This window comes from Chinchilla lanigera, unplaced genomic scaffold, assembly GCF_000276665.1.
Source record: "Chinchilla lanigera isolate Chin_1 unplaced genomic scaffold, ChiLan1.0 scaffold00021, whole genome shotgun sequence".
Taxonomy (NCBI): Eukaryota; Metazoa; Chordata; class Mammalia; order Rodentia; family Chinchillidae; genus Chinchilla; species Chinchilla lanigera.
In genome coordinates this window covers 14,862,938-14,882,008 of record NW_004955422.1, presented here as the reverse complement: position 1 = coordinate 14,882,008, position 19,071 = coordinate 14,862,938, and the positions used below count along the sequence as shown (strand labels likewise).

The 19,071-nt window shown below is 50.5% G+C and overlaps 2 protein-coding genes across 3 annotated transcripts in view; both read left to right on the top strand.

The window, feature by feature from the left end:
- The window catches only part of Osbpl5 (oxysterol binding protein-like 5), a 57,358-nt gene extending 46,927 nt beyond the window's left edge, over window positions 1-10,431 (top strand). For both annotated transcript variants that reach the window (XM_005384223.2, XM_013514289.1), the window contains 9 exons: window positions 622-720; window positions 5,150-5,247; window positions 5,642-5,731; window positions 5,821-5,957; window positions 6,382-6,567; window positions 6,854-6,980; window positions 7,818-7,950; window positions 8,457-8,559; window positions 9,198-10,431. In XM_005384223.2, coding sequence (XP_005384280.1) covers window positions 622-720; window positions 5,150-5,247; window positions 5,642-5,731; window positions 5,821-5,957; window positions 6,382-6,567; window positions 6,854-6,980; window positions 7,818-7,950; window positions 8,457-8,559; window positions 9,198-9,336 — 1,112 coding nt within the window. In that variant the 3' untranslated portion in view covers window positions 9,337-10,431. The remainder of the gene's footprint in view (window positions 1-621; window positions 721-5,149; window positions 5,248-5,641; window positions 5,732-5,820; window positions 5,958-6,381; window positions 6,568-6,853; window positions 6,981-7,817; window positions 7,951-8,456; window positions 8,560-9,197) is intronic.
- Window positions 10,432-16,778: 6,347 nt separating this feature from the next.
- The window catches only part of LOC102016169 (tumor necrosis factor receptor superfamily member 23-like), an 11,652-nt gene continuing 9,359 nt past the window's right edge, over window positions 16,779-19,071 (top strand). The window contains exon 1 of the mRNA XM_013513880.1: window positions 16,779-16,925. Within this exon, the coding sequence (XP_013369334.1) occupies window positions 16,887-16,925 (39 nt within the window). The 5' untranslated portion in view covers window positions 16,779-16,886. The remainder of the gene's footprint in view (window positions 16,926-19,071) is intronic.

The following is a 19,071-nucleotide window of genomic DNA, read 5'->3' as shown; positions in this document are numbered from 1 at the left end:
ACATGGGCCTTATCAAGTGTCACTGGCAGCCATACCTGGCTGGTGACCACTGCATGGGACAGGCGGGGTGGAAGTGTGGTTCAGTGCTGTCCTGGCCCTGGCAGCCTGATGTGTAGAAAATGTCCATCTCCATGTCCCCATCAGGCATACCTTGTTTTCTGCTGTCACCTGTGGGCAGGTGTAAGGGAACTGGGTGCCCCTGTGTGCCCAGCTTCCTGCAAGGGGTGACAGTGGCCTTTGTACTCAACCTCAGCTTACGTTTTCCACCTTTCACTCCTGTCCTGCCAGTGGCTGCAATTTCTAGTCCTAGGTGAGTGCCTCCCACAGCAGGGGCATTTAAAATGCAAGGACTCAGCCCAGAGCCTCCACCCAGAGAAGCCCTGACCTAACAACTGAAATAAACTGTTAACATGCAACAAGTTATGTAACTGTTTCTCAGAGCAGGTGGTGTGTGAACTAGACAGGGCTCTAACAGAATCTGAATGAGTCACCCACAGCCACACAGCTGGAGGTGCAGGAGCTCTCGCATCTATTGGAAGGGAGCTCAGACTCTATGGCTTCAGGGGTGGCCTGAGTGCCAAGGGAGTCTATGCTCACTGGTCCCCGTCCCTGTCTCTGTAGGGAACTCACTGTCAGCTCTCCTGGATGGCAAGGCCACACTCACCTTCCTGAACCGAGCAGAGGACTACAGCCTCACCATGCCCTATGCCCACTGCAGAGGTGAGCACATCCCACCCTCAGGACAGAGCCCAGGCTGCCCCCTACGAATGCAGTGGGTGCTAAGGGCTTTTGTTTCTATTTGCTCTAATATATCCTTCCTTCCCCCTCATTCATCAGTGATGTTTTCAAAACTGAGTATGTCGTTCCAGGTAGTGTTATTTTTCTCCATTTTATAAACGGTTCAATTTCCTTCTGGCTCCCATTGTAGTGGGTGATCAGTTGGCTGTCAGTCTCTGTTACCTTAGCTGTTTTGCTGTGTCCATTTTTAAGATCTCTGTCTTTGGTGCTCTGAAATCTCATTACTGTGTCAAAGTTTGCACTTCTTGTCCTATATTTTAGTTATTAGCCTTTGATTTCTAACAGTAGTTTAGGTTTACAGGAAAATTGAGCAAAAGGTACAGAGTTCCCATTACCCCCTACACACACACACACACACACACACACACACACACACACCGAGCTTCTCCTTTCATTAACATCAAGCATTAGTGCGGTATATTTGTTACAACTGATGAACCAATATTGATACATTAGTAGTCAAAGTCCACGGTTTCTATTAGGGTCATTCTTTGTGTTGCATATTCTCTGGGTTTTGACAAATGTATAATGTCATGGATCCACTATTAAGGCATCACAGAATAATTTCACTACCCTAAAATTCTCTGATGATTACACACTCATGGATTAATCCACCTGCTCGTCTCTCCATCCCCAGCCCCAGGCAGACATTGAGCTTTTTACTGTGGCCATAGTTTTGCCTTTCCCTGGATGCCACGTAGTTGTAATCATACAGCACATAGCCTTTTTTGGATTGGCCTCTTTCACTGTGCATTATGCATTTCAGTATTCCTCACATCTTTTTAACTTCTTTTTAACCACTTTGTGGGGATGTCTGGGGACAGAGTCCTTGCTGCTCTGGCTGGAATTTGCCCACTGCTTCCCACAGGGCCTGCAATCTGAGGTCTCAGATCTGCAAAGGCTCCTCCTCATCTCATCATCATACTCCTCCTTGGTCTTTCTCCTGGTCCTGGTGTCTTCCTTCTCCTCCTCCTCATCTTCCTCATCTTACCTTCTCCACCACCTCTTTCCTCCTCCTCTTCCTCCTCTTTCTGTCTTTCTCCTCCGTTTCTCTCTTCTCCTCTTCCTCATCCTCATTTCTCCTCCTCCTCTGTCTTACCCCTTGCCTCCCACTTCTTTCTCATCATCTTCTCCTTTTCTTCCCTCCTTTTTCTCCCCTCCTCCTTTTGCTCGCCGTCTCTGCCAGCCGTCCTCTTCCATATCCCCCTCCTGTACCTTCCCAGCCTCTTGTTCACGTCTTCTTCTGGGGACTTTTTCTTCTTTTCTTTGTCTTCATCTGTTCATCGTCTTGATCTATAGACGCTCTGTCACATTCAGCCACTTTTTGTGACAAGGCCCTTCACAGGGCCCAGTGTCATTCCAAGGCAGGTGTGCCGTGTCCGTGGTGCGTTGGATCTATGGCTTGTCTGCTGGTCTGTTGGGCTTAGCAGGAGGACCAGATCCTTCTCCCCTCCTTCATTTACCTGTAAGAAGCTTCTCAAAGGAGAAACTGCTGTTGTCTTTTGCATGGTTACCGAGGGGGTTCAGTTCATTTTGAGAATAATTGCCATATTTTTTCTCTTTTCTAAATGACTTTCTCCTCTGGCATCCTCCAGAGGTTTCATTGTCAAGGTTGTACCACTGTAGATGTGACAGGAACAGACCTGAAGGTTTTAGGACATTGCAATTACTGTCCTTACTGAGACTCAGATTGGTCCAGTTTGGGCCTGAGAAGGCCAGGGTTGGCTTTTGGGTCCCATCAACCCTCTAGAGCAGTGGTCCACCCCCCTTTTTGGCACCAGGACTGGTTTCATGGAAACTAATGTTTCCCCAGACCAGAGGTTAGAAGTAGTCATCTGGGATGATTCAAGTATGTTACATTTATTGTGCACTTTATTTCTGTTATTATCATACGGTAATATATAACAAAAGAATTATACAACTCACCATAATGCACAATCACTGGGAGCCCTGAGCTTGTTTTCCTGCAGTTAGATGTTTCTGCCAACTCATTTGCTCCTCTAAAGCCTGCCACAAGATGCTGTTTAATTGTCACCCGCCACTCAGGCTGCAAGCAATTAAGATACTATGATCCCTATGCACTCAAAACTCTTGCTGATGTGATTCTGTATTTGCTGGCCATCTCCACCTCAGTTCTACCTCAGATTGTCAGGCATTAGATTCTCATAAGCAGCACAAAACCTAGATCCTTTATGTGTGTATTTCACAGTAGGGTTCAAGCTCCTATGAGAACCTAACGCTGCCAGTCATCTGGCAGGAAGTGGAACTCAGGCAATAATTCAAGTGTAGGGAGCAGCTGTCAATACAGGTAAAGCTTTGCCTGCTCACCTCCTGCTGTGAGGACCCCTGCCCCAGAGCTCTCCGACTTTCTTTCTTTCTGCAATGACCCTGTGACCCCTTGAGCACATGGACATTTCTCACTGCAGATATTAAATAGACTGTTTCTCCAGGAAACACTAGCTCCTTCCAGTAGGAAATACAGACTGTAATAATCATCTTTCTGTTGCTGGGATAAAATATCTGACATATACAACTTAAAAGAGAAAAGTTTATTCTGGCCCACAATTTCAGAGATTTTTTAGCACGTGGTTGGCTGGCTTTAAGGCAGGAATATCATGGTAGAAAGTTATGGCAGAGAAAAACTGCTCAACTCCTGGAATCCAGAAAACAGAGAGAAAGGGTAGGGGGAGCCCAGGCAAGAGAAAAGCCCTCCAAAGGCACTCCACTCCATTGACCCGCCCCTGCACCTGGGCCCCACCTCCTAACACCGCATTCAGCTATGAAGTTCAGCTCCCATGTGTGATAACCCTGCTTCTGAATACATGAGCTTTTGGGGGGACATTTAAGGTGCAAACTATAACAGAAAAACACAATCTAGAGGTTATATTTGGCTTTTAAAAATATTTTTAATTGTGATAAAATACATGAGCTTTGTTCTCTTGATTACTCTGCTGAGCACCATGCAGGGGTATTAACACATTCATCACGGTTGCAGCCGTCACTGTTTATCTCCAGATCCGTTTCTTAGGGGTAGCTTGGTCAGTGTTACCAGGGCTTGCTAGTAAGTTGAGGTTACAAACCTTTCTCATTGTAGGAATACATTAGATTGGAGTCCACAGGGTGGGGCTGTCCCCACAGCCTGGCATCAAATCTGTCTTCCCTACACCAAAAACCCATCTAGAGCCACAGCCACAGTAACTTATGCATCCTAAACCCTGTCACACATGCAGCAGTCTCAGGAAGATCAAAGTCACCATACGTGAGTGAAAACAGGTGTAGCTTAACTTTAGGATAGTGTTTGTCTTAACTGTCCCACTGGGATTTTCAGAGTCACCTGGCTTAGATCCCTCCCTCTAAGATCAGACCACCCACTGATACCCAGTTCGGATTTTGAGGAATCTTCAAATCAAAAGTGAAGTTTGAGTTTCATTTTACTTCTGATTTCTAGAAACTGCTTTTTCATTTTTTTCATCATTATGTAAATAAACCATCAACCTGGTTCCAAAGTCTAAACCACAGAATAAGGTACAGGAAAATTCTACATCTCTCTGGGACCCCCACCCACCGTGCCAGAGGACAGGCACCTGTACTCACGCTGAGCTGCCTCTGGCTTCCCTCACTGCCAGTGTGGCCTGGAGCACCCCCAGAGCAGCATAGTGACCCTCCAGGTCCTTTCTGTGTGATGAGCTCTCGTGGACCCCGGTACACAGCTAGACACTGAGAGAACACTAGGTGTGTTTCAGACTTAGCTCTTACAAAAAGCTTGTGTTATTTCTGTTTTTCATGTTTGAAAGAGACATATTTTGTCCCACATTTGTAAGTGTTTTGTTCAGCTGGTGGTGTTGCTCTAGTTTTCCATATGGCCAGAGATGCGAAACAAGCCAGGGCCGTGCTGGGAGTGGGAGTGCCTGTAATCCCAGCACTCAGGAGGCAGAGACAGGAAGATTGCTACAAGTCTGAGACTAGCCACGGCTGCATAGTGATTTCAAGGCGGGCCTGACCTGCACAGCAAGATCCTGTCTCAAACAATTAAAAGTGCCTGGTGCCATCCTGGGTCACAGCAGTGAGGAGTGGGGTCACCTGCCTTCAGGAGCGAGCATTGGCATAGAACTGCAGTCTGGGGACATATATGACAAGTGTCTCGTGGACTGGGAGCCCAGCAAAAACTGTGGGCAGCTTCTGGACCTGAGCAGAGGCACTGGCATGCCTCTGAGCTTGGTGGCCACATGACTCTCCCCACATGTGCTCTGCTCCTAGAGCATCTGTCCATCCGTGCTCCCTTTGGTCCTCCCAGGGTCTGACACGGGCCTCCCAGGGATTGGATCTCAATCCTTACATGGCTGCATTTCAGGGCTACTGTATGGCACCATGACCCTGGAACTGGGGGGGAAAGTGACCATCGCCTGCGAGAAGAACAACCTCCAAGTTGAGCTGGATTTCAAGCTCAAGGTAGAGGGAACTGCCTGGGGGAGGCAGGCCTGCAGTTCAGGCCAGGGAAGGAGCAAGACTTGGGGGATTCCCTTCTGCACTCCAGGGAAGGTTCCCAAGCAGTGTCCCTAAGCAAGCAGCTCTGTATGTCTCCATGGGACAGATGGGGGCCAAAGAGAGGAAGGGGATGCCTTCTGGTCACACAGTGGAGCCAGAACAGGCCTAGGTCTTGTCCCCATGATGAGGACCCTGCAGGCTTGAGCTCAGCCTGAGACCTTTGGGACAGGGTAGCCTCCTCCAGCTTTGGGGTTCATGCCAACCATGGCCTCGAGAGTGACTATTCCGAGCCCCCCAAGGATGTGCCTCTGGCTCCTCCTGGCTCACAGGCGTCCATCTGTCCCGGTGTTCCCCGTAGCCTTTCTTTGGGGGCAGTACCAACATCAACCAGATCTCAGGAAAGATCATGTCTGGAGAGGAGGTCCTGGCACGTCTTACTGGACACTGGGTAAGGCACAACTTTTGGGGCACACCCAGCTGGGCTCTGGGGTGCTCATCATGGGTGCAACTCTGATACCACCTGGCCATCTGAGGCAGGACAGAGACGTGTTTATCAAGGAGGAAGGCAGTGGAAGCCCCGAGCTCTTCTGGACCCCAAGTGAGGAGGTCCGCGCACAGCGGCTGAAGCGGCACACAGTACTGTTTGAGGAGCAGACAGAGCTAGAGTCCGAGAGGTGAGCCCTGTCCCTCGCCAGGAGAGCCCACTGACCACAGCCTGTCACAACGGCGGGAAGGTTGACAGGGTCATGGTGCTGTGAGCACATTCCAGGATGCCCCTGGCAGGGAGGACAGACCTCAGAGTGGACCCCTCAAGGCAGAGCATGTGACCAGTGACAGCAGGTGGAGGGTTGGGATCTTTGTCACTGGCAGCAGGTGACCATCAATTCCATAGGGAGGTCTCTCCAGGCAGGAAATGGAAAAACATTCTCAGATCCATAAAACAGCACCCTGAGAGACACAGATCCCTGCGAAGTAGTGAGCTCCCTGTCACTAGAGGCAATCTGAGTCTTCCCAGTTCAGAGTGGCCCTGATTCCACACTGCCGAGGGGACACTGCCAACTAGGCCCTCAGCTTAGGGCAGATCCCCTGGCCCTGCAGACTCTGGCAGCACGTCACCAGGGCCATCCTGGAAGGTGACCAGCACAAGGCCACACAGGAGAAGTTTGCACTGGAGGAGGCGCAGCGGCAGCGTTCCCGAGAGCGCCAGCAGAACCTCACCCCCTGGAAGCCGCAGCTGTTCCACCTGGATCCGCTCACCCAGGAGTGGCGCTACCGCTATGAGAAGTGAGCATGGCAGGTGGCTGCCGTGGGCCTTGCAGTGTGACCAGGCCTAGCAGACTGCACCCATCATACTGGGCTTGGGCTTGAGGGGCCACAGGAGCTCCCACTTCTTCTCACCTTAGCCTGTCCTCTGGAGGCCCAGGTGATAGGGGTGGACCAGGGATGGTGGACACCCTGGGAGGCTCCACCCACCATAGGGAAGCTGAAGGTTGGGCTTGGACGGAGCCCCTTTCTTTGAGGGCTACCTGGGCTGCCACTTTTGCTGATGGATGCCCTGTGGACCCTCTAGCCACAGCCCCTGGAACCCCCTGAAGGATATCGCCCAGTTTGAGCAGGATGGGGTTCTGCACACCCTGCAGCGGGAGACCATGGCCCACCAGACCAACTTCCTGGGCAGCCCAGGCTCCGGACACAAGGTCAGCACCCTCAGAGCCCCCCAGGTTCCCCAGCTGCAGGTGTGGCTGCCAGCTACACCCTTGCTCCCCACCCAGCATTCCTCCCACCATGCCCTGCTCTGCCGTGCTCTCACCCTCTGCCTCACAGGGGCCTCTGCTGACCCCAGCCCCTTGTGCTCAGCGTGGCCCCAGGATACCTGCATTTGCAGGATGCTTGGGTCGTGGGACACTCACACTTCACCATGCAGGCTCTGAATAGGGTCTGCTGGCTCCTAACTCATCACCCCTTAGAGCCATTTTCTGCGATGTTATAGCCACAGAATCCCATTCTTCAGATGAGGACACTGGGGCCAAAGGTAGCCCAGGTGGGGCTTCCCAAGGTAGGACGAGAAACCAGTGTTCACACACATCTGGGCCATGGAAAGAACATGAGGGAATGCAGACAGGCTCCAGGAAGAAAAGAATGACAGGCCCTGGCAGGAGGTGTGACTTGGCACGTGCCTGAGGGCTCCATGGATGCCCTGTTAGGCAGGGCCCTGGTCCAGAGGTCTGTGTCCCAGGTGTGAGGAGCACCTGCTGTGCTGGCCAGCGCCAGTGTGTACAGAGGCAGTGTGCTGGCCCTCACCCTTGCAGAGGGCGTCAGCAGCAATGTGTTAGAGCAGAGAGCCCGGGACTGCCCCTCCCACACCAAGTGGAGGTTCAAACCTCCTCTGTCCAACTCCAAAACCATGGGATTCCCTCTCTGTGTGCCACCAACTCTGGCCAGCTCTGTGCTGACATAAACAAGCCATCGTGTCCTCGGGGAGCCCATGATGGCGTGTGTGGGCTCTGGGCTGCAGCAACTCGATCTCTCTGCAGAGGCCTGGCCCAGACCGGCGACTCCGCAAGGCCAGTGACCAGCCCTCAGGCCACAGCCAGGTCACTGAGAGCAGCGGCTCCACGCCTGAGTCCTGCCCAGAGCTCTCAGATGAGGATGGCGACTTTGTTCCTGGTAAGGCCTCTTTGAACAGTCCCCAAAACTTCTCTGGCAGGCACCTTGGCCTGACCTGGCAGGGAGGGTGGGAGGGGGATGGCTGCAGCCTCCAGCCCCTCGGCAGGATGGGCAGGCCAAAAAGGTGCCTTCCTGGGTTGTAAGTGCATCCTGCTTTGCCCTGAGGCTCAGTTTTCTCATCTGAAGTATGGGCTGAGGAGAGAAGTGATGGGCGGGGGGAGCAGGCTCAGGTCACAGTTTGCTGAGCTGCAGGGGCAGTGTAGAGAGTGTGTCATCCTGCCCCCACCCTGATGGGTCCATCTGCTCCTTTGCTGTCCCTGGGGGTCTTCCCACTGTCTTTAGAGTTTATTAGAGGCCATGGGTGTGGGACGCCCTCCAGACACTTTCTCTGCACCTCTGCCTCGCTGCATCTGTGGCTTGCTCCCGGGTATGTCAGGGCCAGGACCCTGCACCACTCACTCTGCTTCTCTCCTCTCCTATGTCCTCCCTGCCCTCCGGGCTCTCAGGCAGTGAGAGCCCATGCTCTCGGTGCAGGAGGGAGGTGCACCGGCTGCAGGCCCTACAGGAGGCTGTGTTATCCATCCAGGAGGCCCAGCAGGAGCTGCACAGGTAGGCCAGGCTCCAACCAGAGGGTAGGGAGAGGGTGGCCAGGGGAGCCTGGGGCCTACACAGGTGCAGCTGACTGCATGCAGGAGCTCAGCTGTGGGGGCAGAGGCCCAGCTGTCTGGATACACAGGAAGTAGGTCTGAACAGACTGGGTGGCTGATCTTGTAAGAACTTGAGCTGGAGATTTCAAGGAGCTTAAGAGTTTGGGGCTGGGCTTAGGCCTGGACATAGGTGTGGCCCCGGGAGAGATCTGAAGGCAGCCTAGCTCAGGCTAGGTCTGATAGCCACAGAACAACAAGGAAAGGGTGTAATATAACTCAGACCACAGCTAAGATCTGAGAACTTAGGGGGCCACTGGTGTCAGTTTTTTAAAGGCCAGAAAGTCTGGGGTCCTGATTTCCAAGGGCAGGAAAAGATGATGTCCCAGCACCAGAAAGAGGAAGTCCTTTCTTCTACCTTGTCTTCTCCTGCCCTGCTGATCCTACAGTGCTACCCGCACCAGGAAAGCATGGCTCTTCGCCGCTGCTCCACGCTGTGCAGGCCACTGCCCTCCAGAGATGAGGAGACATCCTGGCTGGGCAGCCCTCTGGACTGGGAGCGTGGTCATGCTGGTCAATACAGTATCCACCCTGTTGTTGCAGGCACCTCTCGGCCATGCTGAACTGTGCAGTGCGGGCCAGGCAGGCACCAACTCCAGGCCTCCTGCACAGTCCCCGATGCTGGTTCCTGCTCTGCGTGTTCCTGGCCTGTCAGCTGCTCATCAACTATGTCCTCAAATAAGAGCCCTGGGGCAGCGGGACATTGCCTATAGAGCTCCAGCAGCCCAGCTCTCCCTCCCAGGCACCCAGCACTTTAAGCCAGCTCCATGGAGGCAGAGAGACTCAATAGGCATGGCCTCTATGACAAACGGGGCCATGCCCAAAGGACAGCAGACAGACCTGTGGGATATCAGTGTGCTGCAGCCTGGAGTGGGGGCCCCCTGGGGCGCAGTGGCCTTTGCAGGGGAGCATGGATCTTGCCTGCGGTGCCCTGTATCTAGCACTGGCCTTAATGCTAAAGCCAAATGCAGCTTCTGTCCTGAGAGATGCCCTGGTCCTCTTGCCTCACCGTTCTCAATCCAGCCCACATGGCATCGATGGATGTGGGGTAGGAGCCTCTCCTAGATGTTGGGACAGTCACTCCCGGTGGCAGTAAGTGAGCACAGCTTAGAGGAGCAAGCCGGGACACCCAAGAGTCCCCAGGACTCAGCCTCCATGATACACAGACCTGCCTTCCTGGGATCCTACCTGCAAGGCCGAGGTCACCCTGGAAGGGCCTCCAGTGGATCCTGGGGCAGGCTGGGGCTGCCCTGGGGAGGATACTAGGGTTGCTCTGGGGAAGATGCTGGGGCTTTTATTCTGCCAAGTTTGGACAGCAGCCAAGCACAGGTAGGTACCAGGTCCCTCCTCAACCCCACAGTGGGCGGAGCCTGCTTGTGCAGGGGCGTGCCCAGCCTACCTTTGAGTGTGAGGGTGTGCCCAGGAGCAGGGCACTGGAGGTGGCCCTGAAGTCAGGAGGCTCAAGATTGTGACATTGCAGTCTTCCCACTCGTTTTACACTTTTTTAATACATGTAATAATTGCAATATTTCAGGCGTCTGGCGCCCGGTTCCCGTGTCACTGACACTCTGTATGTGTGCGCATTGTGTGTGTGTGAGCGTCTACACGTATTTACATTCAGAGCCTTAAACTACTTTGTGGGTGCCGTCTCCATGTAACTGATCCTTCCGTTTTCCTCGTTTTGTACCCACGTTCTTGTCTGGGGACATGTCTGCGCTGTACGCCTTGAAATAAACAGACACACGTTGCGTGTTCTCTTCTTGGGGACTTCTGGAAAGGGCGTCTTCCTGCGGACAGATTCTAAACTGAGGAGAGGCTATCCGAGAGGGAGGAGGAGGCTGTGGGTCTGGAGAGGCTGCCTGAGACGAGGGAAACTACATGGGGAAAGCTGTGAGGGGCTGCCTATCACAGGGGAGCAAGGACTGTCCGAGGTCTCTAGTATGCTGGGGGAAGTAGGCTAAGATGAGGAGATTATGGAGGGGTGGAAGCTGTCAGAGGGGAAAGGGGAGGCTGCAGAGAAAGAGGGAGGCTGGAGGAGCTGTCCCAGTGGGAGAAGGGACCAGGAAGGGGAGGCTGGGGGGCGGGGGTGATGGCTGTCTGAGGTGGGGGTGTGTTGGAGGAGGGCAAAGCTCTCCAAGAGGGGAGGCTGTGGGGGTGGGGGCTGACCACCTTGGGGTGGGGGAGACTGTCCAAGTGATGGAGGGGTGTGGGTGGGAAGGCTGGGGTGGAGGAGAGTCTGAGTGAGGAGGGGGCTGTTCCAGAGGACCACTGTGTTACTTTGCTCATTGCTGAGAAAAAATACCCAACACCTAAATTTAAAGGAGGAAAGGTTTATCTAGCTCACAGTTGGGTTTTTAAATTTGTTTCTGTTTGTTTTTTGAGATAGGATCTCACCATGTAGTTCAGTCTGACCTTCAACTCACTATGTAGTATGAGGCCTTGGCAGATGTCTAGACACAAGCCATAACAGCCACTGTCCCAAAGATGGGAACAACTGAACGAGCAGCAGGGAGGCTATCTGAGGAGCCCAGGCAAGTTGTCACAAGGTGGAAGATTACTGAAGTTGGCAATAGAAAAGACAACTCCAGCAAGCTGGTTGGTCATCTCCAGCTTCTCATCCTGGTTAAATTTCAGTGGCATGAGACAGCTGCAGGATCAACCAGCGGCATGACTAGGAGTGTCACCTGCCTCATCTGCTCCACTGCAGATGCTTCAAAAGCCTGGACCCTTCCCTGACCAACAGTGTGGGGCCCTCCCCTTCCATGGGTTGGACCCAGTTGTCTATAGCTGTTCCTCCTGATGCAGGTGAATGGGCACCACATAGGGGCTGGGGGCTCCCGCCAGGGGCCCACAAAGCTGGAGCAGTTGCAGCTGCCCTGGCAAGTTTTTCTAGAAGCAGCCCAATAAAGCAGTGGGAGTCAGGGTATGACCTAGTACCTGGCCAGGACAAAGGTGAGGTCAGAGCTGTGAGCATAGTTTCCTTAGACACTCAGTAGCCTTCCAACCTGGCCCTCAGGAGAGGGGGCTCAGTGCAGTGCCTGACATAGTATTCACAGAGGCCAGTTCAGTGAGACAGGATAGCTGTCCCCTCTCCTTAGGTGGCTCCTCACCAGGAGCCCGCACCCAAGCACGCTGTGGTTTCATTTTGTGCAAGCTCAAGCCTCAGCAGAATGTGACTTCATTTTACATCTGTCCAGAGCCTTTCACTCTGCCCGTCCTTCCCTGCCCCTCCCTTTGCTCCTTTTGTGTGCTCTTTTCCCTGACTCCTTTGATGTCTCTCATAGGCTTCCTTCAGACCTTTTAAGGTAGGGCTCTATTTTCCTATTCCTATTTTCCTCTATTCCACAGTTGAATACTAGTAAGGAAAAGTCAAATTCATTTCTCCTTTAAAACCATATCACGTGACAGGACACTAGAATGCCAGGAAAAACTTGTTTTCTGAGGGTATGGCACAGATGTTTTGAAGATTATACAGCTGGCTGTCAGGTAATGCCTAAGGAATCTCGGGGTGGGGCTGGTCAACAGAACCACCCAAAATTTAAAGCAGGACCTCAGATTCCCACCACTAACCTCCAGTTGACTGAGCTTTATTGAACACCAGCGGCCAGCAAGTTTATCAGCCCTGCTCAGCTAATGAAATCTTTATAAACAGCCCTTGGCAAGAGAGTTCAGAGGTCTTCAGGAACACCAGGAAGTGCTGGGAGATGAGCCTGGGGCCACAGTGGAATCTCTACACCTGTCCTTTCCCACCCATGCCTGACTCCTGCATCCCTTCTGCTGGCTGTTCCAAGGTGTGGCCTGCGTAAAAGACTTATTCACCTGGGAAGCACATTCCATTGGTCATGTCAGGGAGTTACTGAATCTGAAAAGGGGGTAATGGTGGGAATCCCCAACTATGGAAGGTTAGTCGGAATTCTAGGAGGCCTGTCATTTGCAACTGGTACCTGCTGTGGGATCAGTCTTATGGGCTGATCATGGGATGGGATACTTTCTCCCTAGTCAGAATTGGACTGACTTGATATTCCGGCTGGTATTAGAGTGTCAAAGAAGTGCTGCAAAAGTGCTGCATTAGGCATTGGGGGTGTGTTGAGCAGAAGCAGCTGAATGGTCAGCTCTCGGGGACAGCACATTAAGATTGGCAGGATGTAGGTGGGGGTGGGGCTAGAAGAACAATGAGCCCCATCTGGAGCAAAGCCCATTGGAGGATGCTGGGAAAAAATTTAGTAACTGTCAGGAGGAGAAATGTTGTTTCCAAGCTGGCTATAAGATATCCAGGTGAGGAGGTACTTGTCATGGGCATTGTGTAGGAGCTAAGGGTTCCTGCCAGAGAACCAGGTAGCTGGCTTCTTACCCCATGTGTAAGTCAAACAAAGGGAATATCCCCTTGTGCTTCCAGATGGTCTGTGCCCAGGAACAGCCTGGGAATGGGCCCTCTCCAGCTTTGCCTTTCTATGCCTTATTTTGTTAGGTTCAATATTTATAAAAGTGCAATAAGCATAAGAGTTTTACATCTACCTTCCCTCAGGCTACCTTGTCTTTCAGAGAAGATATATATATGCATTGTTACTTTTATGGGTTTTAAATTGTGGTGAAGTATATGTAACATAAAATTACCATTTTAAAATACTCTTCAGTGGCATCAAGTACATTTATTTTATCCCACCATCACCACCATCTGTTTCAAGAACTTTTTCCTCATCTGCAACTGAAATTCTATCCCCATGAAAAGCTACTCTTAGTCCCCTCCCCTGGCACCCACCATCGTACTTTCTCAGGGAATCTGACTCTTCCAAGAACTAGATGTAAACACAATCATATAATTTTTTTCCTTTTGTGACTGAGCACAGTGCCCTTAATATTTGCCCATGTTGTAGTCAGTGTTAGAATTTTTTTCCTTTTTAGTGCTAAATAATATTTCACTGCATGAATGGACCACATTTTGTTTATCCATCCTTCTATCCATTGATGTTGTATCATTTTCTGTATTAGCCCCTTTCCCATCACTGGGACAAAATACCTGACATTCACAACTTATAAGGAGTGGGAGTATCTTTTCACTCACAATTTCAGAGGCTTAGGTCTTTACTTAAGTGCCTCCAAGGGAGCACATCATGGTAGATGTGCTTGTTGGGGAAAAGCTCCTCATGGCAGTCAAGAAACAGAGAGAGAAAAAGACCCAGAGAGGAAGGGGCAAGGGACTAGATAAAACCCTCAAGGTCAATACTCACGATCCATTCACTTTAGTAGTCCCTATCCACCGTTTCCATCGTGTGCCAATAATGCCTTCGAATTATGAAGTTACAGCCGTCGTGCCCCATCTCCTCCCTACAGTGAGGAAGCTGCACATCTGAGAATTGCTGCACAGCAGAAATGTCCTCCATATGTGAGACTTTGGGTGACATTTTATCCATAACAGTACCTAGGGGGAGACCAAATGTTAAGCAGGAAACAAGAATACAAAGCTAGCCTTGGGGACACCCACTGCAAGATTGAAAAGGAAAACTAAGACTTAAAAGAAAAGATAAATCCCCTTGCTCTCCCCTTCTTCTTCCCTCTTCCTATCTTTTAGTCCCTGTCTCTTCTGCAAGAGATCTAGCTCCCTATTTCCTATTATCTGTCGTTTATTTGCTCTTTAATCCTTTGTGCTTTCTTGCGACATTTAAACTTGATGGCTGCATAGGCCACTTCCAAGAGTTTGGCTGTTATGAGTTGTGGTGCTATAAACATGGCTATGTGTACATCACTGTAATATGATGATTTGAACGCTTTAAGGAGGGTACTTAGAAAGGAGTAGCTAGGTTGAATGGAATTTCAGATTTAGTCTTAAACACTCTCCATCCTGACTGTTTTGGACGTCCACACTCGAAGGAAGCTCTGACTCAAACCAGAGTTCTTTTTCCCTTCATATCTTTTTTTTAATAAATGCATACTGGCTCTGCAGAATAATGTGTTTTCATTTTGGCAGATTCCTACATGCACATAACATGTATTCATCATCTACCCCTTCCCCTCCCCCAAAAAACAGACCAGGGTTTTCAGGAAAAGAACGAACAAATTACCCTCCAAACCAACAATGAGGAGGAGTCACTGTCACTGTTAAAGGACCGGTCTCATTCTTTGCTGTCCAGAAGTCCACAAAATCCCTTTGGTGAAAATAGAAATGAACACTGAGGTAACAGCATGAATTTACAGGTTTAATCGAGAAGGACCTGAACAAAAACAAGGAAGGACTTCAGCTTTGGAAGAAGAGCAAACAGGGGCTCTTCAGGACCTTGGCAATCAGGTGCTGTTATCAGAGGAAAAAGACAATCTTTCAGAGGATCTTGGGAGGCTAGGGTTTGGTGACTTTCCATCAAGTCATGAGTATGGACTGTTTTTTAGTTTTTTTTTTTTTTACTTCTTGCTTGTGCTTTAGTGAATTTTTTCTTGGATAGGATTTGGATTCGCAGTTATTCTTTTTGGTTGCGGGGTATTTAGAGACAGGATCTCCCTGTGTAGTACAGGCTAGCTTTGAAGTCGCTTATGTGGTCCAGGCTGGCCTCAAACACAGGGATCCTACTGCTTCAGCCCCCTGAGTGCTGGAATCATAGGTGTGTGCCACCACACCGGGTGGATTAGGCATTGCTCTTGCCTTTGGGAACATTCTAGCATCCTCTTGCTATTATGGGGTACCTTGTCTTTCCACTGAGAGTAAGAAAACAAGGGGAGTGTGCCGTTCATAGTTTGTTGGCGAGGCAGAATGGGGGAAAGACATATCTTCCATTTCAGTGGGACATGGGTGGTGGATTAAGACTGCAGACCCCCTGTCACTGATCTCCATCAAGGTCCCTGTCCATTAAGAGAGCACATAGATGGAGGGGTGGAATAAGTACACATTATATTTTTAGCGAGTAACAGGTGAAGGGACCTAGAGTTCACCTGTGCTCCATCCCTCAGTAGGACGAAGTTTTATTTGCTTGTCTAGTTTATTTTTGGAGACTCAGGGGCAAAGGCATCCTGGTTTAATAATGCCCCTGGGCTTTTAGGTCAATGAGGTGGTTTGGTTAAGTGATGGCCAGGGAAGAACACATATACTCCCAATGGGTAACTGCCCCTGAGCTAAGGCCCCAGAGGAGACACCTGCCCTTTGTTCCTTTGTCCCCAGGGTGGCCTCTGATGGCCCGAGGGTCCCTGAGGGTGATGAAAGACGACCAATAGAAAGACACAGCCTGCTCAAGCTGCTGCTGGCCACAGGAAAGGGCAGAGCTACTGTGGAGCACGCAGTGACCAGCACTGAAGGAGTGTGGTCGAAGATGTGGAGAGTGGGCATCAGGGGGAGAGCAAAGCTATGCGTTAATTCCAGAGCTGTGTCCCCACAGAGCCCAGAGATGGGGGCATGTTTTGAGAAGTTCTGTAATCATCTCCTAGGAAATACAAGGGCCTGTAGTGATGCTTTTATGTAAGGAGAATAGAATCGTTGCAGGTCTTGAAAACATTTTTTGGTGCTGAGGATCGAACCCCAGGGCCTCATGCTTGCTAGGCAAGTGTTGTACCACTGAGGTAAATCCCCAACCCCCAAAGGTTTTTTCTTTGGGTTTTTTTTCTTTGTTGGTAGTTTCTGACTGTCTTCCTATGCATTTCCGGCTGATGGTGAACTCCCTATGTAGCCCAGGTTAGCATGGAACTCTCAGCAATCCTCCCTCCTCAGCCTGCGGAGAGCAGGAAAGGCAGGCTTGCATCACCACCTCCGATTTCTTTGTGGTTTTAAAGACAGCAGTGAAATTGTTTCTGCTGGGATAAATGACTAAAATAGTAAAGACCTGGGCACAGTAGCCTATTACAAGCACCGTTACAGTGCTAGGGCTTGGCGGACTATTGTCCCTGCAGCGCAGGAGAAAGAAGCACTGAGCTCCGTAGGGTTGATAGTCCTCCAAGTCCTAGCTCTCTAAGGATGTTTGCACTTGGCCACCAGGGGTCCCAGAGGAAGCTTCTAAAACAGCCTGAGAGGCGGGCTAGGGGCGGAGCTAGTGACGAGTACTACGTGAGTGGCCCAGAGCTGGACTGGGAGGGGCTACCGTGGGGCTAGGGGAACCCAGGGTTCTTAAACCGCTGGCACTGCAGAGTGAAGGCAAGTTAGTGCTGTCGCGCTCGCGAGCGAAGGTGAGCTCCGGGAGCTCGAGGCGGACTGCTAGCCGAGGAGTCTGCACCCAGCATCCACAAGCCCGACCCTGCGCTGATGAGCACTTGGTTCCGATGGGATGGACCATCTTGTGGCTGCTTCTCCTGGCGCAGGTGGGTCTGCACGGCTGGGGGTTCGGGGCAGGGAGCCGGTAGGGAGCGTCAGACAGGGAAGCCTCCCAGAAATGCACGGCGCGAGGCCAGAGCACTAGGTTTCCCAGACCAGGTTTCGACCTGCTCTCAGAGGTACAGCCTGCCCCAAGCGGTCCCCTAGTCCCGGCCGGCCGCCCCGACCCCGTCCGCGCTGAACGGGAGCCGGTCAGCGCCCTGGAAATGTGGCCAGAGATGACTCGGCGGATGGTGGGGTTCCCTTAAACAAACGGGACAGCGCCTGGGCTTTTTGCTGGGTGGGGAGGCTGTCCGACTCTAAGCCTAAGTGGGGTGGAACTGGCTGACACACCCCCGGGCAGGGGGTCGGGACCCAGTGGGAATTACTCTGTGAACACATCGGAAGCGGGCCAAGAGGGTTGCCTGTTTAGTGTCCAGGTCCTTCTTGTCTCGAGCAAATAGTTGAACAAGACATGCAAAAGAAAAAAAAAGTGACAAAAGTTTATTTCAAAAGTGAAGGTGGAAGGGAAGGAAGAACAGACTCAGCAGAGGGAGCTGGGGCCGAACAAACGTAAATAAAAACAACAAACATAAAAGTACACACACCCTAGGGAAGACAGGGTGGGCTCTCGTGAAGAAGCACGATAGATGGTGAGCTCTTTGGGATGTCCCGTCTAGATCTCAATGCTTTGCAACGTGTGCCCTTATTTTCTGGGATACTGTCGTTTTTCAGATTTATATTTTATAGTGAAAATTTCTAATTTCCTTCTTTGTTGTGTATTCTTCCACGCATCACGGGAACCAAGAGAATTTTTACATACCGGGTCCTGAGATTTATTTGGCGCGTGTCTTGATACCCCGTAATGAACAAGTCTGGCTTCTTCACCCAGCCAGCCTTGCCAAGCCCTACATTATCTTCCCGATTCACGGGATCCGGTTGAAGCTAGCAGTAGCCAGTAAAGGTCCTAGCCCGGCCCTTGGGTCAGGACGGATGGGGTGCAGGGACAGGGCCTGGCCCGTGGGGCACACATCTCGGGTGCCCAGGAGGGGTCATGGGGTTGGGCTAGCCACCTAGAGGGGCGGGGCCAATTGTGCATGATCAGGGCTGACTGAGACTGGCAGGGGCTGGGCCAGGGGAGCTGGAGAGGGATGATAGACTGCATTTAGGCCATTGTATTACTTCTAGATGCCTTAGAACTTGTGCCCTTATTTTCTGGGACACTGTCATTTTTCAGATTTATTTTATAGTGAAAAATTCTAGCTTACTACTTTGTGGGTATTCTACAGCTATTTTTCTCTGTTGCATTTTTACAAATTACATTTATCATCCTAAAAGTAGAACAGCTTCATTGTAATTTGTGCCAATTTAATGGCAATAGCATATGCAAATTCTGCTCCCAGACCTAGAATAGCAAAGGCAATTCTGGACCACAAAGGCAAGGCAGGGAGCATCACAAGCCCTGACTTGAAATTATACTATAAAGCTACTGTGATAAAAAATAGCATGGTACTAGCAAAAAGCAAAACAAACAAACAAAAAAAAACAGATCTGAGAATCAGTGGAACAGATTAAAAGATGTAGAAGAAACTCTAGACATACTCAGCCACCTTATTTTTGACAAAGGTCCCAAACACATTCACTGGAAGAAAGATAGCCTCTTTAATAAATGGTGCTGGAAAAACTGGCTCTGCACATGCCCAAGATTGAAATTGGACCCATACCATTCACCATGCACTAAACTAAATTCAAAATAGATCAAAGATCTAAATATTAAAACAGAAACATTAAATCTGCTGGAAGATAGAATAGGTAAAACTCTTGAAAACATTGGTGTAGGCAAAGACTTTGTGAATAAAACCCCAATCACATAGGAACTATCAGAAAGAATCAACAACTGGGATCAAATCTTATTAAAAAGCTTTGCACAGCAAGAGAAACCACCAACAGAGTGAAGAGACAACCCACAGTGTGGAAAAATATTTGCCAGCTATTCCTCAGACAAAGGACTACTACTGAGAACATATAAAGAGCTCAAAAAAAGTCAGACCTCCCAAATTTAAAGACCCAATCCAAAAATGGGCATCTGAGATGAATACACACTTCTCAGATAAAGAAATACTAATGGCAAATAGATACATGAAAAAATGTTCA